The 24986-nt window shown below is 41.0% G+C and overlaps 1 protein-coding gene across 1 annotated transcript in view; it reads left to right on the forward strand.

Annotated features, from left to right (window-relative positions):
• Positions 1-24986, forward strand: part of GALNT14 (polypeptide N-acetylgalactosaminyltransferase 14) — a 422900-nt gene that overhangs the window by 366421 nt on the left and 31493 nt on the right. The window contains exons 10-13 of the mRNA XM_075863437.1: positions 2625-2751; positions 12642-12734; positions 21406-21489; positions 24058-24202. Of these exons, the coding sequence (XP_075719552.1) occupies positions 2625-2751; positions 12642-12734; positions 21406-21489; positions 24058-24202 (449 nt within the window). The remainder of the gene's footprint in view (positions 1-2624; positions 2752-12641; positions 12735-21405; positions 21490-24057; positions 24203-24986) is intronic.

The raw sequence follows: 24986 nt of genomic DNA on the forward strand, positions 1-24986 counted from the left end.
GGAGTGAGAGTATTTTTGTACAATGTATCAGGGCAGGAGTGGGAGTATTTATATACAATGTATCAGGACAGGAGTGAGAGTATTTTTATACAATGTATCAGTGCAGGAGTGAGAGTATTTGTATACAATGTATCAGTGCAGGAGTGAGTATTTTTATACAATGTATCAGGGCAGGAGTGAGAGTATTTTTGATACAATGTATCAGGGCAGGAGTGAGAGTATTTTTATACAATGTATCAGGGCAGGAGTGAGAGTATTTTTATACAATGTATTAGGGCAGGAGTGGGAGTATTTTTGTACAATGTATCAGTGCAGGAGTGAGAGTATTTTTATGCAATGTATCAGGGCAGGAGTGAGAGTATTTTTGTACAATGTATCAGGGCAGGAGTGGGAGTATTTTTATACAATGTATCAGGGCAGGAGTGAGAGTATTTTTATACAATGTATCAGGGCAGGAGTGGGAGTATTTTTGTACAATGTATCAGTGCAGGAGTGAGAGTATTTTTGTACAATGTATCAGGGCAGGAGTGGGAGTATTTATATACAATGTATCAGGACAGGAGTGAGAGTATTTTTATACAATGTATCAGTGCAGGAGTGAGAGTATTTGTATACAATGTATCAGTGCAGGAGTGAGTATTTTTATACAATGTATCAGGGCAGGAGTGAGAGTATTTTTGATACAATGTATCAGGGCAGGAGTGAGAGTATTTTTATACAATGTATCAGGGCAGGAGTGAGAGTATTTTTATACAATGTATTAGGGCAGGAGTGGGAGTATTTTTGTACAATGTATCAGTGCAGGAGTGAGAGTATTTTTATGCAATGTATCAGGGCAGGAGTGAGAGTATTTTTGTACAATGTATCAGGGCAGGAGTGGGAGTATTTTTATACAATGTATCAGGACAGGAGTGAGAGTATTTTTATACAATGTATCAGTGCAGGAGTGAGAGTATTTTTGTACAATGTATCAGGGCAGGAGTGGGAGTATTTTTATACAATGTATCAGGACAGGAGTGGGAGTATTTTTATACAATGTATCAGTGCAGGAGTGAGAGTATTTGTATACAATGTATCAGTGCAGGAGTGAGAGTATTTTTGATACAATGTATCAGGGCAGGAGTGAGAGTATTTTTATACAATGTATCAGTGCAGGAGTGGGAGTATTTTTATACAATGTATCAGGGCAGGAGTGAGAGTATTTTTATACAATGTATCAGTGCAGGAGTGGGAGTATTTTTATACAATGTATCAGGGCAGGAGTGGGAGTATTTTTATACAATGTACAGTATCAGAACAGGAGTGAGAGTATTTTTATACAATGTATCAGGGCAGGAGTGAGAGTATTTTTATACAATGTACAGTATCAGGACAGGAGTGAGAGTATTTTTATACAATGTATCAGTGCAGGAGTGAGTATTTTTATACAATGTATCAGTGCAGGAGTGAGAGTATTTTTATACAATGTATCAGGACAGGAGTGAGAGTATTTTTATACAATGTATCAGTGCAGGAGTGAGAGTATTTTTATACAATGTATAAGGGCAGGAGTGAGAGTATTTTTATACAATGTATCAGGGCAGGAGTGGGAGTATTTTTATACAATGTACAGTATCAGAACAGGAGTGGGAGTATTTTTATACAATGTATCAGGGCAGGAATGAGAGTATTTTTGATACAATGTATCAGGGCAGGAGTGAGAGTATTTTTATACAATGTACAGTATCAGGACAGGAGTGAGAGTATTTTTATACAATGTATCAGTGCAGGAGTGAGTATTTTTATACAATGTATCAGTGCAGGAGTGAGAGTATTTTTATACAATGTATCAGGGCAGGAGTGAGAGTATTTTTATACAATGTATCAGGGCAGGAGTGAGAGTATTTTTATACAATGTATCAGTGCAGGAGTGAGAGTATTTTTATACAATGTATCAGGGCAGGAGTGAGAGTATTTTTATACAATGTATCAGGACAGGAGTGAGAGTATTTTTATACAATGTATCAGTGCAGGAGTGAGAGTATTTTTATACAATGTATCAGGGCAGGAGTGAGAGTATTTTTATACAATGTATCAGGGCAGGAGTGAGAGTATTTTTATACAATGTATCAGGACAGGAGTGAGAGTATTTTTATACAATGTATCAGGACAGGAGTGAGAGTATTTTTATACAATGTATCAGGGCAGGAGTGGGAGTATTTTTATACAATGTATCAGGGCAGGAGTGGGAGTATTTTTATACAATGTATCAGTGCAGGAGTGGGAGTATTTTTATACAATGTATCAGGACAGGAGTGGGAGTATTTTTATACAATGTATCAGGACAGGAGTGGGAGTATTTTTGTACAATGTATCAGGGCAGGAGTGAGAGTATTTTTATACAATGTATCAGTGCAGGAGTGGGAGTATTTTTATACAATGTATCAGTGCAGGAGTGGGAGTATTTTTATACAATGTATCAGTGCAGGTATTATGAGGTATTATTACAGTCAGGAGGGGATCCAGTACAATGGGTTTCGAGTTAGGTTTTGATTGGGTTTGTTGTATGTTTCACAACCTGTGTAATCCGCAGTACGGAGGGATCTGATATCAGGTATTTTCATACTGAATGTAATATTTTTCAGAAATCTCATTCCGCGTGTGGATGTGTGGAGGGAGTCTGGAAATTATACCCTGTAGCCGAGTGGGACACGTATTTCGGAAGAAGCATCCTTATGTCTTTCCAGAGGGGAACGCCAACACTTATATAAAGTAAGTCGAGTTTTTTTCTGCCGATAATGAATAAACTACCTGGGGAGGCGACTGTAAATGATTTGCTTTTGCAGGCGTACAGCGTATCGCCGTGTAGCATCAAGTCAGAAATTGATTTTTTATCCACTGTGACACCGTTAATTAAGAAATAGAAACATCTAGAAGCAATCTCTCCCTGTCTTATCTAGGAAAATGACTAGGCTACAAGATTAGAATCAATAGTTTCACAAGATCATTTGACAAGGGTTAAATATGTTGTAACACATCATATCTGTCTTCTCATGAGGATTTAAAGGCTCCTCGACCTCATTTTCTTATATTATTTTGTGTTTTTTGGTTTAGAGATACTTGTCTAGGAATTTACCCATAATCCTCAGCCAAGATTTTGGTGGACTTCTTTTGTTGCAATGCTTTATGGGACTTTTAACACATTAGTGTCTAAAGCTGAATATGTGACAGTTCTCCTTTTAAGATTAGAATTTACTTTTTATAGTTGGAGTGTAGATCAAGAGCTTGGGGTACAGGATAATGACACACTGACACTTGGGGTACAGGATAATAACACACTGACACTCGGGGTACAGGATAATGACACATTGACACTTGGGGTACAGGATAATGACGCTGACACTTGGGGTACAGGATAATGACACACTGACACTTGGGGTACAGGATAATAACACACTGACACTTGGGGTACAGGATAATGACACTGACACTTGGGGTACAGGATAATGACACACTGACACTTGGGGTACAGGATAATGATACACTGACACTTGGGGTACAGGATAATGACACACTGACACTTGGGGAACAGGATAATGACACATTGACACTTGGGGTAGAGGATAATAACACTGACACTTGGGGTACAGGATAATTATACACTGACACTTGGGGTACAGGATAATGACACACTGACACTTGGGGTAGAGGATAATAACACTGACACTTGGGGTACAGGATAATGATACACTGACACTTAGGGTACAGGATAATGATACACTGACACTTGGGGTACAGGATAATGACACACTGACACTTGGGGTAGAGGATAATAACACTGACACTTGGGGTACAGGATAATAACACACTGACACTTCGGGTACAGGATAATGATCCAATGACACTTGGGGTACCGGATAATGACACTGACACTTGGGGTACAGGATAATAACACACTGAAACTTGGGGTAGAGGATAATAACAATGACACTTGGGGTACAGGATAATGACTCTGACACTTGGGGTCCATGATAATGACACTGACACTTGGGGGACAGGATAATGACACACTGACACTTGGGGGACAGGATAATGATGCACTGACACTTGGGGTGGAGGATAATGATACACTGACACTTGGGGTACAGGATAATGACACTGACACTTGGGGTACAGGATAATGACACACTGACACTTGGGGTACAGGATAATGATACACTGACACTTGGGGTACAGGATAATGACACACTGACACTTGGGGAACAGGATAATGACACATTGACACTTGGGGTAGAGGATAATAACACTGACACTTGGGGTACAGGATAATGATACACTGATACTTGGGGTACAGGATAATGACACACTGACACTTGGGGTAGAGGATAATAACACTGACACTTGGGGTACAGGATAATGATACACTGACACTTAGGGTACAGGATAATGATACACTGACACTTGGGGTACAGGATAATGACACACTGACACTTGGGGTAGAGGATAATAACACTGACACTTGGGGTACAGGATAATAACACACTGACACTTCGGGTACAGGATAATGATCCAATGACACTTGGGGTACCGGATAATGACACTGACACTTGGGGTACAGGATAATAACACACTGAAACTTGGGGTAGAGGATAATAACAATGACACTTGGGGTACAGGATAATGATACACTGACACTTAGGGTACAGGATAATGATACACTGACACTTGGGGTACAGGATAATGACACACTGACACTTGGGGTAGAGGATAATAACACTGACACTTGGGGTACAGGATAATAACACACTGACACTTCGGGTACAGGATAATGATCCAATGACACTTGGGGTACCGGATAATGACACTGACACTTGGGGTACAGGATAATAACACACTGAAACTTGGGGTAGAGGATAATAACAATGACACTTGGGGTACAGGATAATGACTCTGACACCTGGGGGACAGGATAATGACACACTGACACTTGGGGGACAGGATAATGATGCACTGACACTTGGGGTGGAGGATAATGATACACTGACACTTGGGGTACAGGATAATGACACTGACACTTGGGGTACAGGATAATGACACTGACACTTGGGGTACAGGTTATTGACATGCTGACATATAGGGTCCTATATCAATATACTGTAACATCTCAGGTCTCCGTTCTATATGTCGCCCCCTTAAACTACAGGACATTTCTATATTGGCTCAGCACAGTCCGTGTCATATATTGTTACATATTAGAGGAATATAATTATTTGCTTTTATTTTTGATGTGTAAATAAAAGTTCTATAATCACAGTGAACAGTAAAATGTTCTATAATAACAGTAAACAATTCAGTAAAAAGCCGCCGAACAAGCAGGGACAGGGCAGACATTAGCAGGAGGAATACAGCGCCGGTTGTGTGGTCATTACTTTATAAAGCTCTCTCCATGTTGTCTGCACGGGGCTGGCTGGATCGGAGGGTCACCTAATGCCGTCTCTTTCTTTGGTAACATTAGTGGATTTGACGTAGAAAATATTTCTAGTAGAGAAAGCTACAATTTATTTCCTTACACATGAGAATGGAGTCACATTTCTTCCCTGTATTCCTGCTAAGTGGCTGTAAATGTCACTATTACGGTTTCCAAAGGTTGAAAGCATTTGTCTAACATCCACCACGGTGTCAGAACTAAAACCCACAAGCTCCAAAATGGAGTCTATTAAATCAAATTATATCCATTTGTTCCCACTTTGAATTGACCAGCCAGCTATGGCCTCAGCATATCTCTAGGGTCTGTGTATCTCGGGGTGTTCAGTAACAAAGCAACACATGGCTGTTATAAATCCTATGACTTACCTTTCATTCCATTCCAATATGTCCCAGGAGATTTTAGCAGGAGAAGTTAGCTACTTCCTCCATCAAGAAATGTCATGTTCAACTAAACTTCCCAGACTACACACACTACAGACATAGATTCACTCAAGAATGTATGGTGAGCGACATAGGAAGGGGACAGAGTCCACCTGGCCCACCAGGTTACCAATGAGACAGTAATAAGCCTCAAAGGTTGTAAATAAAGCTATTTAAAAAAACAAAAAACGTCCCAAAGGTCCAGCAGAAGACGATCTTATTTAAACCTCATTTGGAGCCTATCAAATTTTTTAAGCTAACTGTAAGAGAGTTGATTTGCAAGTAATCTTCTAGAATTTATTAATTGCATATATGGTCTGTGTGTACGGATAAACGCATAGAAATGTTCTGTATATACGGACGATGGGTCCTTTGGTGACCCTAATGTACTCCAGTCAGACACTGGAAGGGAGGTTCCTTTGTTGTGACTGATTGCCAGAAAGAGCTAAGAGAAGGAAGGAGAATAACCCACTGAGTGACCAGGTGACTGATAAAACACCTCTGTGAGAGCTAATATGGCTGACAATGATAGATGTCAGCCAGATACTTCCTGTCCTAGAAAAAAAAAAAGTCTGGAGCACAAACAAAAGAGAAGCTCTGTACACATTTACTGCACATGAAGAGTCAGGAGACCAGGCAAGTTCATTTTCACGCCGTAAAGGGGGCTTCTGCGACCTCGAGCTATTATAGCCATACACATAAAATTCAGCTGACAACAGAATTACTGATGGGTTATCTGACTGTACTTATGGCTGATACAACTGCAGTCGGTTGGTTGTCCATCTGTTGGTCACCTTAAAGTGAATGAACGCCTTTAAATTCTGTGCTGATTAATTTCTTAATATATCTTTATAGTGTTCAGAACTCTAAATCCCCTGCATAGACATAACATTAAAAACACCACATTCTGGCTACCTGCAGTCACCACTAGGGGGAGCTTAAGAGATAACTGCATACTGTTATACATTGAACTTCATGGTAAAAGTATGCAATAAGCTACCATGCTCCCTCTAGTGGTGGTAACCTGTGTGTTAGCTTTTGAATCTGTGTGTCCACGGAGCTCTGTATCAGAAAAACTGAGCTCCAACTGCTACAATTATATATTTAGAAATTAATCAGCACAGGATTTTGGACCTAAAAATGAAGTGATGATAAAATGCGCAAATTCACTTTAAGAAGGAGAATGAAGAAGGGGGAGCTAAAATAGATACAGGAAAAAAATAGATGGAAAAATATTTTAATTTTTGTATATTTCCCTTAGGATTGGAATTTTACTTGGGGTTGAATCTCCTACCCCCATACTATGAACCACCTGTCATCCATATAAACACTTCATCCACTGGTAATATCTGGCATTATGTACTGGATACTATCACATAAAATCTCTTAAAGACTTTTTACGCAAAAACTTCTCTTTTCTGCTCTATTCACATCCAAAGCTAAGCTGGATCTACTGCTGATTTCTTCTGCCGAGGAAGGTCACATAGTTGTGAGAGAATTAGAGCTAAGCCATTACATCACATGACTGTAATAAAGATAAAAACTATAAGTTACAACCAGAAGAATGTTTGTTTTGGGTGTGAAGAGAGAAGAAAATATGGCGAAACTCAGATTTAATAGAAAATAGGTCAAGAAAAGTATTTGCAAACTTAACTCAACAATTGATCAACCTGTAAAATGTTGCAAAACTTGGATACAATATAAGATGATTTTGCAACACTGAATCTAGAACACTACAGAGAAGAAATATCGGAGACAGCTAACTTTTCTATTGCTCTGGTTCATTCATCAACCATGACGATGTGTTCAGCCCCCTGCAGTGGTTGGTAGCACAGGGATCACATATTATTGATGGTGAAGTAGACAGGTGCTTGTCTGACACACCGGAGCGCTGCTCTGAGGCTTTACTGCATCCACTGATAATTAATTTCTGAGAAGGGAACAGCAGGTGCATGTGTAATGAAGAAACGCTCATTTACATTCCTGCTCCCATATTTCTACAAAGTTCTCCTGTGTCTGTGTCAGTGCCGCAGCGCTCAGCATATGCTGCAGAGAACAAGACGGGATCTAAGGGTATGTGCACACACACTAATTACGTCCGTAATGGACGGACGTATTTCGGCCGCAAGTACCGGACCGAACACAGTGCAGGGAGCCGGGCTCCTAGCATCATAGTTATGTACGACGCTAGGAGTCCCTGCCTCTCTGCAGGACAACTGTCCCGTACTGAAAACATGATTACAGTACGGGACAGTTGTCCTGCAGCGAGGCAGGGACTCCTAGCATCGTACATAAGTATGATGCTAGGAGCCCGGCTCCCTGCACTGTGTTTGGTCCGGTACTTGCGGCCGAAATACGTCCGTCAATTACGGACGTAATTAGTGTGTGTGCACATACCCTAAGGGTATGTTCACACGGCGGGGGTCCGTAACGGCTGAAATTACGGGGATGTTTCAGCCTGAAAACATCCCCGTAATTTCAGTTGTACCGGCATGTGCAGGCGCTTGAACGCCGCGTCAATTACGGCCGTAATTAGCGCTGCTATTCATTGGAGTCAATGAATAGCGGCTCCAATTACGGCCAAAGAAGTGACAGGTCACTTCTTCTACGCGGGCGTCTATTTACGCGCCGTCATTTGACAGCGGCGCGTAAATATACGCCTCGTGTGAACAGACAAACGTCTGCCCATTGCTTTCAATGGGCAGATGTTTGTCAGCGCTATTGAGGCGCTATTTTCAGACGTAATTCAGGGCAAAAACGCCCGAATTACGTCCGTAAATAGGCCGTGTGAACATACCCTAAGAGTTATAACACCCATCATGTAACAAAACTAAAGGTTAAGGGAATAACTAAATACTGGGCCGCACCTCACTTATTTACTCCTACTAAATGCAATGTACAACAGTCTGGCTAATACCATAAAGAAGAGCTATCCACTTGACAAAGATAGGGGGCAGTATTATAGTAGTTATATTCTTGTATATAGGGGCAGTACTATAGTAGTTATATTCTTGTATATAAGAGGCAGTATTATAGTAGTTATATTCTTGAATATAGGGAGCAGTATTATAGTAGTTATATTCTTGTATATAGGAGCAGTATTATAGTAGTTATATTCTTGTATCTAGGAGGCAGTATTATAGTAGTTATATTCTTGTATATAGGGGCAGTATTATATTAGTTATATTCTTGTATATAGGAGCAGTATTATAGTAGTTATATTCTTATATATAGGAGGCAGTATTATAGTAGTTATATTCTTGTATATAGGGGGCAGTATTATAGTAGTTATATTCTTGTATATAGGGGGCAGTATTATAGTAGTTATATTCTTGTATATAGGAGCAGTATTATAGTAGTTATATTCTTGTATATAGGAGGCAGTATTATAGTAGTTATATTCTTGTATATAGGGGACAGTATTATAGTAGTTATATTCTTGTATATAGGGGGCAGTATTATAGTAGTTATATTCTTGTATATAGGGGGCAGTATTATAGTAGTTATATTCTTGTATATAGGAGCAGTATTATAGTAGTTATATTCTTGTATATAGGAGGCAGTATTATAGTAGTTATATTCTTGTATATAGGGGGCAGTATTATAGTAGTTATATTCTTGTATATAGGAGCAGTATTATAGTAGTTATATTCTTGTATATAGGGGACAGTATTATAGTAGTTATATTCTTGTATATAGGGGCAGTATTATAGTAGTTATATTCTTGTATATAGGGGGCAGTATTATAGTAGTTATATTCTTGTATATAGGGGCAGTATTATAGTAGTTATATTCTTGTATATAGGGGACAGTATTATAGTAGTTACATTCTTGTATATAGGGGGCAGTATTATAGTAGTTATATTCTTGTATATAGGAGGCTGTATTATAGTAGTTATATTCTTGTATATAGGGGGCAGTATTATAGTAGTTATATTCTTGTATATAGGAGCAGTATTATAGTAGTTATATTCTTGTATATAGGGGGCAGTATTATAGTAGTTATATTCTTGTATATAGGGGCAGTATTATAGTAGTTATATTCTTGTATATAGGGGGCAGTATTATAGTAGTTATATTCTTGTATATTGGGGGCAGTATTATAGTAGTTATATTCTTGTATATAGGGGCAGTATTATAGTAGTTATATTCTTGTATATAGGGGCAGTGTTATAGTAGTTATATTCTTGTATATAGGGGCAGTATTATAGTAGTTATATTCTTGTATATAGGAGGCAGTATTATAGTAGTTATATTCTTGTATATAGGGGACAGTATTATAGTAGTTATATTCTTGTATATAGGGGGCAGTATTATAGTAGTTATATTCTTGTATATAGGGGGCAGTATTATAGTAGTTATATTCTTGTATATAGGAGCAGTATTATAGTAGTTATATTCTTGTATATAGGAGGCAGTATTATAGTAGTTATATTCTTGTATATAGGGGGCAGTATTATAGTAGTTATATTCTTGTATATAGGAGCAGTATTATAGTAGTTATATTCTTGTATATAGGGGACAGTATTATAGTAGTTATATACTTGTATATAGGGGCAGTATTATAGTAGTTATATTCTTGTATATAGGGGGCAGTATTATAGTAGTTATATTCTTGTATATAGGGGCAGTATTATAGTAGTTATATTCTTGTATATAGGGGACAGTATTATAGTAGTTATATTCTTGTATATAGGGGGCAGTATTATAGTAGTTATATTCTTGTATATAGGAGGCAGTATTATAGTAGTTATATTCTTGTATATAGGGGGCAGTATTATAGTAGTTATATTCTTGTATATAGGAGCAGTATTATAGTAGTTATATTCTTGTATATAGGGGGCAGTATTATAGTAGTTATATTCTTGTATATAGGGGCAGTATTATAGTAGTTATATTCTTGTATATAGGGGGCAGTATTATAGTAGTTATATTCTTGTATATAGGGGCAGTATTATAGTAGTTATATTCTTGTATATAGGGGGCAGTATTATAGTAGTTATATTCTTGTATATAGGAGCAGTATTATAGTAGTTATATTCTTGTATATAGGGGCAGTATTATAGTAGTTATATTCTTGTATATAGGGGCAGTATTATAGTAGTTATATTCTTGTATATAGAGGCAGTATTATAGTAGTTATATTCTGGTATATAGGAGCAGTATTATAGCAGTTATATTCTTGTATATAGGGGCAGTATTATAGTAGTTATATTCTTGTGTATAGGGGACAGTATTATAGTAGTTATATTCTTGTATATAGGGGCAGTATTATAGTAGTTATATTCTTGTATATAGGGGGCAGTATTATAGTAGTTATATTCTTGTATATAGGAGCAGTATTATAGTAGTTATATTCTTGTATATAGGGGCAGTATTATAGTAGTTATATTCTTGTATATAGGGGGCAGTATTATAGTAGTTATATTCTTGTATATAGGAGCAGTATTATAGTAGTTATATTCTTGTATATAGGGGGCAGTATTATAGTAGTTATATTCTTGTATATAGGGGCAGTATTATAGTAGATATATTCTTGTATATAGGGTGCAGTATTATAGTAGTTATATTCTTGTATATAGGGGCAGTATTATAGTAGTTATATTCTTGTATATAGGGGCAGTATTATAGTAGTTATATTCTTGTATATAGGGGCAGTATTATAGTAGTTATATTCTTGTATATAGGGGGCAGTATTATAGTAGTTATATTCTTGTATATAGGGGGCAGTATTATAGTAGTTATATTCTTGTATATAGAGGCAGTATTATAGTAGTTATATTCTTGTATATAGGGGCAGTATTCTAGTAGTTAAATTCTTGTATATAGGGGGCAGTATTATAGTAGTAATATTCTTGTATAAAGGGGGCAGCATTATAGTGGTTATATTCTTGTATATAGGGGGCAGTATTATAGTAGTTATATTCTTGTATACAGGGGGCAGTATTATAGTAGTTATATTCTTGTATATAGGGGCAGTATTATAGTAGATATATTCTTGTATATAGGGGGCAGTATTATTGTAGTTATATTCTTGTATATAGGGGGAAGTATTATAGTAGTTATATTCCTGTATATAGGGGGCAGTATTATAGTAGTTATATTCTTGTATATAGGGGCAGTATTATAGTAGTTATATTCTTGTATATAGGGGGCACTATTATTGTAGTTATATTCTTGTATATAGGAGCAGTATTATAGTAGTTATATTCTTGTATATAGGGGGCAGTATTATAGTAGTTATATTCTTTTATATAGGGGCAGTATTATAGTAGATATATTCTTGTATATAGGGTGCAGTATTATAGTAGTTATATTCTTGTATATAGTGGGCAGTATTATAGTAGTTATATTCTTGTATATAGGGGCAGTGTTATAGTAGTTATATTCTTGTACATAGGGAGCAGTATTATAGTAGTTACATTCTTGTACATAGGGGGCAGTATTATAGTAATTATATTTTCCTGTTCCTTATTTAAATCTGAATATTTAATCATTATTTAATAAAGATGTATGTTTATCCTATAACCTAATGCTGAGTTGCCCTTTAAGATATAACATTTACGGTACTTATCATTCCATGAAATCTTTCAGAACCTGCAGTATGAGGAGGGAAACGGTGAGGCAGGGGGGGGGGGGGGGGTATTTTTTTCCAGAAATATTTCTGCCTGCACACACACCACTATCTGCAAAGAAGCAAGCACACAGGATAAACACGACTCGATAACTTCTTGCTTTTTCCTGTCACCCTTCAGAAACACCAAGCGCACAGCTGAAGTATGGATGGATGAATATAAAAACCATTACTATGCAGCAAGGCCGGCTGCTCAAGGAAGACCATACGGCGAGTACGTCTCCCCTCCAGAGGATTGAATAGAAATGGGGGAAAAAAAAGAAAAAAAAAAAGTCAGACTCGTAATGTGAATTCATTGAGATATCGAGCTGTATGGGAACTTCGAGCTGCATTATGCTGCTGTGATTTACACCATTATTTCATTTTATACCCACTACACAACCCACGGCGCATAACTGTATTTTATCTGCCTGCGAGACGTGGCTCCTCGCGCTCAGCAGCAATATAAAAGTGCAGGCCGGGCCCTTAGACAAACATCTCCCATTTACTGCATTATATGATTTAATTGTGTAAATTGCTTACAGGTAATAAAATAAGGCAGACTGCTCAGCCCATAAATACGGCGAGGCGGCCAATTATCTGTGATCTACGGCGCTCTCGAAGGGATTGGGAAGGCTGAAGATATTTCAGATCCTTCTTAGCTCATCTCTGGGCTCATTAAAGAGGTTTTCCAATCCCTAAAAAAATCCTCAGGATAGGCCATCAATAGCTGATCGCTCGGGGTCAGACTCCCGGCACCCCCGCCGATCAGCTGTTTTGAAGTCGTACGACTTCTGCTTTCACTTTATTCCGGTCACTTTTTGTATTGTGAATTGCTGACACAGCAGTAGCGGAAATTCACAGTATTACAATCTTCTCCCATTGAAGTGAAAGGGAGAAGGCTGTAATAATGTGAACCGCCGATCAGCGATTAGCAATTGATGTGATCAGTGATCAGCAATTGAATCCTGAGGATAGGCCATCAATTTTTACTGGCTGGAAAACCCCTTTAAGCATAACCCCCTGTAATATCGGAGAATGCCAGGGGCATACATAGAGGTGAGGGGCATCATACCATAGATGGGCCCCTTTCTGGTGCTGGTTAACACCTCTATACCCCGAACCATTGGGAAAAGGAGAAATTCGTGCTTGTTTGCCCCCCGTCTCCACTCTTGAGATTCAGGGGTTAATTCCCTACACCATTCTTTGCTAATGTTGTAGGTCCATAGCGCCTGCTTGATTATTCAATTAGCCTGCGTTCTCCATCATTTTTTTTACGTAGCTACATAGATGGGTGAATGAAAAGTTTTATCGATTAAAAAAAGAAACCCCATAATGTATGGTAACGATGAGATTTTTTTTCCGATTATGGAATATTATGTTAGCACCCATTATCTTAACGGGTATGTATATTTTTGCAACCCATTTTGTTATTTCTCTACTGCATCTAAAATAGAAAATGAAGCATTTTGCAAATAGTCCTGATTAAAAGTTCCCTTCCATTTTGTGTATGCAGCTCCTATGCAAACCTATGTGTCTCCATAGTTACTACAAACTGTGTGCAGCCTGATTCTGCAGTCATGTGTTACTTCAGTACCTCTTAACCATTTTTCCCAGTCTTTAGATTATCAATTTTTGAAAAGGCACGGAGAGTAAAGTATCACATGATCAGGCTTTGTTTGTAGTCTGTATAGGTCTTCATAGGAGCTGTGTACATAAAACGGTTTTAAATTTTTTAATCAACATTATTTGAAAAAATGTTTCCTTTTATTAGATGTATTGGAGCAATAAAATTAAATAGTTCCAAATTTATAAATACCCTTTAAATGCAGTTCTGTAATAGGATCATCAAGCCTTGAGGAGGAATTTTGGATCAATATTTCTGGGATCCCTCACGTGCACAGCTCTCCAGGTAATGGCATGGGACTCAGACTTGGCCATTCCATAATACAAATCTTCTCTTTCAGTCATTTTTTAGATGATTTACTTGTGTTTCCACGAGTCACTATCTTGTTTTCTTGTTTCTTGAATTCATTTTTCCTATAATGATCATAAGGCTTTCAGGCCCAGAGGCAGAAAAACAGCCCCAAACCATGATGCTCCCTCTATCATGCTCCCTCCACCATGCCCCCTCCATCATGCCCCCTCCATCATGCTCCCTCCATCATGCCCCCTCCATCATGCTCCCTCCATCATGCTCCCTCCATCATGCCCCCTCCATCATGCTCCCTCCATCATGCTCCCTCGACCATGCTCCCTCCACCATGCTCCCTCCACCATGCCCCCTCCACCATGCCCCCTCCATCATGCCCCCTCCATCATGCTCCCTCCATCATGCTCCCTCCACCATGCCCCCTCCATCGTGCTCCCTCCACCATGCCCCCTCCATCATGCTCCCTCCATCATGCCCCCTCCACCATGCTCCCTCCACCATGCTCCCTCCACCATGCCCCCTCCATCGTGCTCCCTCCATCATGCCCCCTCCATCGTGCTCCCTCCATCATGCCCCCTCCATCATGCCCCCTCCATCATGCTCCCTCCATCATGCTCCCTCCACCATGCTCCCTCCATCATGCTCCCTCTGCCACGCCCACTCCACCACGCTCTCTCCGCCACCCCCCCTTTGCCACGCTCCTTCTGCCACGCTCCCTCCACTATGCTTCACACTTAGGATGAGGTTTTGGTGTTGGTGTCCAGTGTTCTTTTTCCTCCAAACATAGAGTTGTGCATTTGTGCTACAATGTTCCACTTTTGTCTCATCTCTCTGTAGAGCATTTTCCCAGATGCATTGTGGAACTTCCAGGAGGTCTCGGGACACTTTAGACGAGCCGTAATATTTTGGTTTTTTTGACAGTAGCAGCTTTCCTTGTGGTGTCCTTCCATGAACACCATTCTTATTCAGTGTTTTTCCTATAGTGGGCACATGAACAGAGGATTCAGCAGTTTGTAGAGTCTTCAGTAAATCTTTTGCTAGTACCCTTGGGTTCTTTCTCACCACTTTCAGGATTGCCTGTTCTGCTCTTGGAGTGATCTTAACATAACGCCCACTCCCAGATAGATTAGCAACAATACTGAATTTTATCCATTGGTAGACAATTTGTCTAACCGTGGATTGATGTACACTTGGGTCTTTAGCAATGCTTTTGTAGCCTTTTCTACTTTCATGCCTCTCTATACCACGTCTTCTGAGGTCTACTGAAAGTTGTCTTCCACGATTGGTTCACAAAAACCAATCTTTCTTGAGAAGAACACATTTGTCAGTAACCAGGCTTTGTGTGCCTTTATTTAATGAACAAAGCACCTGTGAAACCCACACTTCAAATCTCATCTCCTTAATTGAATCACCTTTTGCCAATTATCTCTTGGACAAGTCTGAGGTTCACTTACTTTTCTCCCTAAACTAGGTTGTTTACTCAATATGCTCAATAAAAGATATGAACAGAACAAGTGTTATGTGTTATTAGTTTAGTTAGATTGTTATCTAAATCAAAATTATAGACCAACACAATCAGACCACATTTTATTAGTAATCAGTGTAGAATTTAAGATAATTCCAAAGGGTTCATTTATTTTTTCTTGCATCGGTATATGGTCGGGTATTCATCCATGGAGAGCCGTACTCCAGATTTTGATTCATCCCCAGTATATATTCTTCTATTTACTAAAAATAAAAAAATGAATACACTTCATCTCCCAATTAATTGTCTGAAATGTAACAAATCCCCTGACGTATTCTTTTAAAAGCAAATGATTCCCGATTTCCCCATTCTCTCACTTTTAACAATTTGAATATTTTTAATTAAAATACAGGCAATAAATATATCATTCAGGATCTGCTATTTGCGTTCTCTCGAGGCTCTGCCGTCACATTTAGCTGTAGTAATATTATTATGCATTTTTACCAATTAAGCTGTCTTCTGAGTTACATGTAATGCTTAGCGGGTTCACATATTTTTTTTCACAATTTAATTACCTGGATAATAATCAGCAAACAAACTTAATTTCACCTTGGCAACCGTGATTACCCCCTGCCTTATTTACCTACTCTAAATTCTACAGAAGCAGAGCTTCCATCATTATTATTGTAACATGTTCCTGGTGTCAGGCAGCTGCTAATAAAGCATTTAGGACATCAGATTTCTGTCAGTTCAAGTCAGTTAGGCCTCGTTTACACGAGCGTGTGCGTTTTGCGCGCGCAAAAAACGCAGCGATTTGCGTGCGTTTGTATGGCGTATGCACTGCGTATACGCAGCCTTGTTGCGTTTTAAACGCGCGCACGACAAGCGTTTGCATCGCGCGTACAAAACGCAGAGGGGATTAGTGGGACGGCCGCCTACAAATAGGCCAGCTGGCCCAACCCCTGCTTGCTGGTAGAAATCTATTTGCAAGGTTAATTCCTCCTCTGCAGAAACCACAGTGTTTGTTTTTCCCTTCAAATTGGAATCGCTTTTGACACCCAACTCTTATGGCTTCGCCAGCACTGGCGCGTGTGCTTCTTCTCTGGATGATCTCACGTCGGTTTGGCCAGCGCCGACACATGCTGCAGCATCACACGCCTGGAAGAAGTCGCATTTGGGTTCACCCACTTGTGGCCCAACGTACAATAAAAGGGCATTTCCATACCCTGTTTGAGGACTTACGCCGGCATCCCGACAAATTTCGATCCTTCTGCCGCATGTCTGTGGCCACATTTGACCTTCTGCTTGAGCAAACTCGCTCTGGTCTCACCTTCCAGAATACGAACATGAGACGCTGCATTTCGCCCCAGGAACGTCTGCTTGTGACCTTGAGGTATGTATGAAGCTGCTATAAGTTAGTCCATGCCGCTGTCTGCTTTACCAGCCCCCCACTAACATGTGTTCTTCCTTACTTTTTCTTTCTCTTTATTTTCTAGATTTCTGGCCACAGGCAATAGTTATCATTCGTTGCATTTTGAATTTCTTTTGGGAGTGACCACCATTTCGTTCATTGTCACATCCACCTGTGTCGTGTTGTGGCAGAGTTTAAAGAGCACGGTCATGCCTCAGCCCACGACAGAACAGTGGCTAAGTATATCAGAGGGATTTCTTCGAGCTACAGAATTTCCTAATTGCATTGGTGCCCTTGACGGCAAACACATTCGTGTGAGAAAGCCCCCACGCAGTGGCTCGCAATACTATAACTACAAGCAGTATTTTTCCATGGTATTGTTAGCCTTGGCGGACACTAATTATTGTTTCTCTATTGTTGACATTGGCTCGTATGGAAGCTCGGCAGATGCCCGCATATTCCGTACATCAAGAATGGGGAAGCGACTCGTGAATAGGCGACTGGGGTTGCCGGAACCCTCCATCCTCCCAGGCTCCAGCGGGCCCCCAATCCCGTATGTAATCGTGGCAGATGAGGGGTTCGCACTCACAAGGCAAGTCATGCGTCCCTTTGCAAGAAGGGGCTTGGATGACCGTAGGCGCATGTTCAATCTCCGCCTGGGCAGAGCTCGGCGATGTGTCGAATGTGCCTTTGGCATTATGTCGAACAGGTGGCGTGTCTTTCTGTCCACAATGCAATTGTCCATGCATAATGTCACACGTGTTATCCAAGCGGGTGTAGTTCTGCATAACTTCTGCCGCATTAATGATGCAAACTTTGATGCTGACTATATCATAACACACGCAGACACCACTGACAATGTCCCGGTGATTCCTCTCGGCCGATCTGTCTCCTCCGGCCTTCGAGTTCGTGACACTTTGGCGGCATATTTTGAGTGCCCATCTGCACCAGCACCGTGGGGGGCTGATGACCTGTGAAGGGGTGAATGTTCTTTTGACGCCTCACTACCGACCTGAGATGTGGGCATTTTTTGTTTGGTTTCTTTTGTGTGTTGGGGTTGGGGTAGGGACTCGCAAAACATGAGGACCCTTGACGCGGGTTGCGAGCTTATATCTCTCGGGGTTTGAGCAGGACTTTACACAGTTGCCGACTTACTTTGCCCTTATATCCTGTTGTGCGGACTGCAGTTAGGGAAGTCCAATTTCAAGTCTACTTATTTAGCTACAGGGCCCATGGCAGGACCTAAACTTTGGAATCCCTTTCAAGCAATGTCAAACCACGAGAGATTAACTAAAACCTCATATCACATGTCCATGCATTGGTCCAAAAGGCCAGAAGTGTGTGATAGTGTAGGCTAAGGAAATGTGTGGCAAACCTTCTGTTGGGTGGTCGAAAAGAATAATAAAACGAAATCAAACCATTACCTTTTAAATTTTTAATAAGGTATTCGGAACAATCCCCAATTTTGGGGTAAAAAACAAACACACCAACATGGTGTAAGGAAATTCAAACGCAAAACAGGATCACACAATATACGTGGCCAGGCCTGCACCAAACACAACAGTGCCGTCCATGAATTTTTGGCACCAACACACTCAGAGGTGTTGATATAGTTGGGCTGGGGAGGCATATGCCTGCATTTCAGCACCACTATGCTGGAGCTGGGAAGGTTGTTCCTGGCCAGCATAGTGGTGCTGATGTGGTGGCTGGAATGTGGGCCCCGCGAAGTGGGGAGCCATAGGGCGCACGTATGGATGAGGACGGGCCATATGGGGAACAGGGTGAAATTGCCCAGGCACCTGGGCCGTGGGTGGCGGCATGTAACTATTTCGCCACTGCTCGATTGCCGTGAAACACGGATGTGGATTGTGTGGCGGTCTGCAAGCGTCGATCAATGTGACGATCGACGCCTGCAGACGGCCCATAAGGTCCATCGGCACCAGGCGTAGGAGGGGCACAATGCTGCGGCCAAAGGCATCATTGCCATCCTCCTCTGCGGCTCGCCTCAAATACTCGAGGACCCTGGTATCCACCTGGGCAGATGTGGAGGGCTGTGGGGCACGAAGACGCCGACTGCGGGCTCGCACGGGCCGCTCCTGGGCTGGAGAGCCAACCGGCCGTTCGGACTGGCCTGGTGCGGGCTCCTGGGGGGTCGGCTCGGGGCTGGGTGGCAGGATATTGGGAGCAGGGGCTTCGGCCACAGACTCCCCCACGTCAGTCTCCTCTGCTGTATCCTCCAAATTGTCGGTGGTTCTACAAGGAGGCAAAAAAGTATGAGTACTAAATCTAACAATGCCCACAACAACACGTTGACAGACAGGACCTGGACAAACACACAGTACACTCATGCAACGACATAAATGCTTACGTGCGCATATCCATGATGTCCTTCAGGAACATCAGCTGTTTTGTATAAATGTAGGGCCGTTTGCGAGATGGCCCATCTCCGCTGCGTCCCTTGTCACCCATCTCTCGCCTGAATTGATCACGGCAGCTCCGCCACCGTGTCTTGATATCTTGGACTGGTGTATGAAACAAAAACAAAACACGCCATCAGAACTATCACCTCTCACTCCAAAATGAAGGGCCCTGCAATGGCAATGCGGTGGGACGTGGGAAGCACCTGCTCCACCAAAGTTTCTCGTGCTCATGTGCGCAATAAACATACAGGGCCCAGGTTTTCTATAGGCATGACAGGCATTGACAGAAAATGCCAGGTACTCACCCAACCGAGTGCGGTCACTGGTTCGGCCTGTCTCCCACTCTTGCCCAAATAGGTTTTGGGCCACCAACTCCCATGCGTCCTCCTTCACCGTCCGGTTGTGATACTCCTCACATCTATTATCCCATATTGCTGGATGCTCCTGGATAAAAAGAATGAGGCGCTCCACATCCATCCCGCGCGGCATGGCTGTAGTATGTTGCTGTGTTGAAACACTACAAAATATCCCACGTCAACTCTCCTGGCACTGGCTAGTCTTGCCCCCTCGCAGTTGAAAGGCAGGCACTTCCTGGTTTGGAGAAGCTTTGTGTAGCTTTATAGACTATTTAGAATGGACATAACAGCTCTTGCGTGTTTTTCGCGCATGCAACGCAGGACCGTCCGTGTGGCATGCGTTGTTTTCACGCACCCATTGAAGTCAATGGGTGCGTGTTGCGTGAAAAACGCAAGATTATAGAACATGTCGTGAGTTTTACGCAACGCACTCACGCAGCGCAAAATACACGCATCGTCTAAACAGCCCCATAGACTATTATAGGTCCGTACGACACGCGTGAAAAGCACGCGCGTCGCACGCGCGTATAATACGTTCGTGTAAACGAGGCCTTAAATTCACCATGGACAAAAGAATTTTAGGTTTATATGCTTAAAATTTTTACTGTGTTGTCGTTAAAAAATGCCATGGGCCCATGCCTTGCAATTGTCGTCACTTATTTTAAAATTCTATTCAAGCCTTTCTTACTCATTTTTCTTTCTTATATTTTACATATACTTGTTTTTATAGAAAAAAGATTTTTGCCCAAAATCTAAATTATATCCAGCTATCAATTGGAATACAAGCAATAACATGGAAGCCGTTAGAGGCTTTACATCCAGAGCTGCACTCATAATTCTGCAGGTCTTGTTACAAGATATGGAACCCCTATGTCAAAACAATACATGACTTCTTGCTTTCCAGAGCACCCCCTCCCTTATATCTATCTAACAATTCACCAGTAATTGTGTCCTATGAAATTAATTTGCTCAGTTCCTTACATTTAATCTAATCTAGGAAGCTGATTGCGGCATTTAAGGTGGCAGCGGGCCCCTCAGCATCTGCACAGGTCACACTTATGATATGAAGTCAGGAATTATGGGAGCTTACTTGGCAGCTACCCATTTGGCGCTAAGCTTTTTGGTCTGTTTATAAGAGGAACCAGCAAAATTATGATTGCAGCTTTGGATGTGACTGGAGTATAGATTGCAATATAATTTAAGATCAGTGCAGGTTATGTGTGTTGTTTAAATCCACACATCTGCTCTGCATTCCTTGGAAGTTCATAGACGCCTTATGTTGAATTAACATTGAATTAATGAGTTTTCTCTTCCTCTGCAGCATCCAGAAGAGATTGTCACTGCGAAGGAGCTTAAAATGCCGACCGTTTAAGTGGTATTTGGAGAATGTTTATCCAGAACTCCAGTAAGTTCCTTTTTTTTATTCAATTCACATTGATTCTATGTTTGGCTGCTGATTTCCACTGATAATCAATGGCGTTTTTTTAAAGCCTAGCACGAATCTGCCGGATAACGACAGCGCGGTCATGAGTATGGTGATCAAGTAGTGAGGAGCCTACGGGACCTCAGGTGAACTGCTGCAAAACAGCTTGAGGAGGGTTTGTCCTTGTCTTTGACTAGGTCCCCCCCATGCAGAGCTGCTCATCTGTTTTTGGTGGGAGAACCCTGCGGCTGATTGACCGAAGGGATCACACTGCTGTATCCATAGCAAGTAAGTTGACATGGATGCTGCCATGTGATCCCTTTTAGATGCTTTCATTTGAATCGGTTGCCTAAAGACGTGTGAGTTCGTCATAAGCGGCAGGACGTCCTGTTGATCGCACGTGCACTGCAGAGAAACCTTTGATGTCCGCCGTGAAATCCATGAAGAAATCGATCTACGCTGATGGCGGCATTCAAAGGGAAAGGATGAGGAAGGGGACCCCCTTTGATGATGCCACAGGGAATCCTTGTGATGCGATCGAGGGACATACCTTATATGGACAGACAGCCCAGGATGCAACGAAGGACCCCAGTGCTGTCTGACCATATTTCCTGTTGTTAGGGCATGCTTAGGTACTGCTATCAGTACACAGGCTAATGTACTGGTGTATGGATATATGCCAATACATTAGAGTTAAAAAATAAAAATCCAAATTAAAAAATCCCCCTATTGGATAAAAAAAAAAATGGAAAATGGAAAAAACAAATAAATGAAATTTAAAAAAATCTAAAAAATGACACACTAATGCAATTTTTTTTTTTTACAACAAATACATTTTATTAAATAAAAGTCCCAAAATTATAAAATATTTGTTATCGTCACGACTGTAACAGCCCACATAACAAATGTATAGCATAATTTATGATGATCGGTGTATGCTGTAAATAAAAGCTGCAGCTGCTCTTTTTTGCATAGTTGCCAAAATAAAAATTCATCTAAATTAAACGCTAATGTATATGTATAAAAATGGCGACAACATAAAGTACAACTCGTCTCGCAAAAACATAGCCTCATACAACTACATCGAACAAGAAGTAAAAAAGTTATGACCGCCGGGATGCAAAAAAATTGTTCTGGTCTTCAAGGTCAAAATTGGTTCAGTTCTTAAGGGGTTAAAGAGAACCTGTTGCTATGACAACGTCTTTATATTAGAGCAAACGAGTTTAAAAAGAAAGCAAGCACTTCCTGGTTCTATCGAGTCACATGATGTATCACATGATCCCCTCAGCCAGTCAGCAGCCCTTAAAGTCTCATGTGACATACTACAGGACTCCTCAGTATCCTTTTCAGAGCTGTTGACTGGCTAAGTGGGATCATGTGATACACCATGTGACTCCACAGAACTAGGAAGTGCTTTGTCTTAGCGCCCTCAGTTTGCCACTTTGGGGGCTGTTTAGTGGGTGGCATTGTAACCACCAGTATAACTATTTTAGGGTGTCCCACCAATGTCCTTTTTTAACACATCTGTCAAATTGACGGGTTATTTTTTAAGTGAAATTCTGCTCTTTTTGATTTTTTAAATATAATTAGCTTTAAACTTCTGTGCTTTATCTTTATAGCGTCCAGAGCTCGGTTTTTCTAACACATAGCTCCAAATCCCCTGCATAGATATAGATTTGTCGGGCTGCAGTCACCACTAGGGGGATCTCAGAAGCTTACTGCATACTGTTTATATATTGAACTCAATGATAACGCAGTATACATTAAGCTCCACAGCTCACTCTAGTGTTGACTGCGGGTAGCTGGGATGTTATCTATGTCTATGCAGGGGATTTGGAGCTCTGTATCAGAAAAATGGAGCTCAGACTGCTATAAACATATATTAAGAAATTAATCAGCGTAGAATTTGTAACCTAAAGATGACATGATAATAAGATGTGAACATACACGTTAACGTTTGTTGCTTGTTGTTAAAGTAATGGTTGGTAGGCCCACTAAGCCATAGCAACATATCGTTAGTTCACACTAATCCAGCAATAAAGGGGTTGTCCAGACGGGGGAGGGTTTTTCAAACTGATGACCGATAGGTCATCACGATATGATCGGTGGGGGTCCAACACCCGGACCCTTCACCGACCACCTTTTCCGGCTGCCTCCGGGCGCTAAAACTATGCAGTGGTCGGTGCCAGAGCAGATGGCTCCGGTCACTGTATAGCGGCCGTAATGGATTACTGCAGCTCTGCTCCACTTGAATAGGAGCACAGCTGCAGTACTGCAGCACGGCCGCTATACAGTGACCGGAGCCATCTGCTTCCGGCACCGGCCACTGCATAGCTTCGGACCCTCATCGATCATATCCTGCTGACCTATCCTGTGTCTTCAGTATGACACAGGATAGACAACCCCTTTAAATTTTCATCTACTACATGATGGAACTGATGACAGATAGTTGTGAACAACTTTAGGATTCTTAGCAGTTTGATGGGAAAATGTTTGGATTTTCCTTCATTATCTGGTGACTATTAATAATGTTGTTTATATAATTTACAGAATCCCAGCAGAATCCTTATCTAAATCAGGAATAATCAGACAGAGACAGCGATGCATTGAGTCGCAGAAGACCGGAGGACAGGATGCACCTACTCTAAACCTAGTACCTTGTAGCAGCCTTAAAGGAGTGTCAGAAATATCTCAGGTACTGTTTCTGTTCTGGCTAATAATATTAATTTTCCAATGCCTTATTAAGGAATTATGAGATGATAGAGGTAGGGGGTCTCCATTCAGGACCCTCATCTATTACCTTTAGTAAAGAACAGCCAAAAAGAGCTTCTCATTTTCTGGGGGACCCAACATGTTCGTGCATTACACAGCCAACTTGTTGATTTCAACAGGCACTGTGTAATTCCTCATTTCCCCTGCGGTGGTGCTGCAGGTGAATTAAACGTTTACTGCTGGGTTCCCCCACAGATTTAAGCTGATCGCTGAGGGTCCCAGCAGTGGGTACAATGTGATCAGCTTATCTTCAAGAGACCATTGTAACAAAAATATATTAGCAAAGGTGAACAACCCCTTTAATAGTTGGTCTTGAACTGGAAGTGCATAAATATTACTTTGTGAGCTTATATATGGTGGAACAGGGGTAAGAATTGTTTCATTAGGTCATGCATTTATTTTTTAGGGTTCTACAGTTTTCCTCCACACTAATAATTGGGTAAAATTTTGGCTGCCTGCCAAAACAGGGGGAGCTCACTGCATATCACTTATACATTGAACTTAAAGGGGTTGTCCACTACCAGACAAGTAATGACCTATCCACCGGATAGGTCATCAGTATATGATCGGTGCGGCTCTGACCCAGCACCGATCAGCTGCTCCGGTTGCCTGTGGGCACCGTATGTTATTGCACAGTATGCAATATATACGGAGCCGGAAACAGTTGGCTCCATACATTGCATGGCGGCCGTGCCTCAGAATTGCAG

Source organism: Rhinoderma darwinii, chromosome 4 (assembly GCF_050947455.1).
Source record: "Rhinoderma darwinii isolate aRhiDar2 chromosome 4, aRhiDar2.hap1, whole genome shotgun sequence".
Classification (NCBI taxonomy): domain Eukaryota; kingdom Metazoa; phylum Chordata; class Amphibia; order Anura; family Rhinodermatidae; genus Rhinoderma; species Rhinoderma darwinii.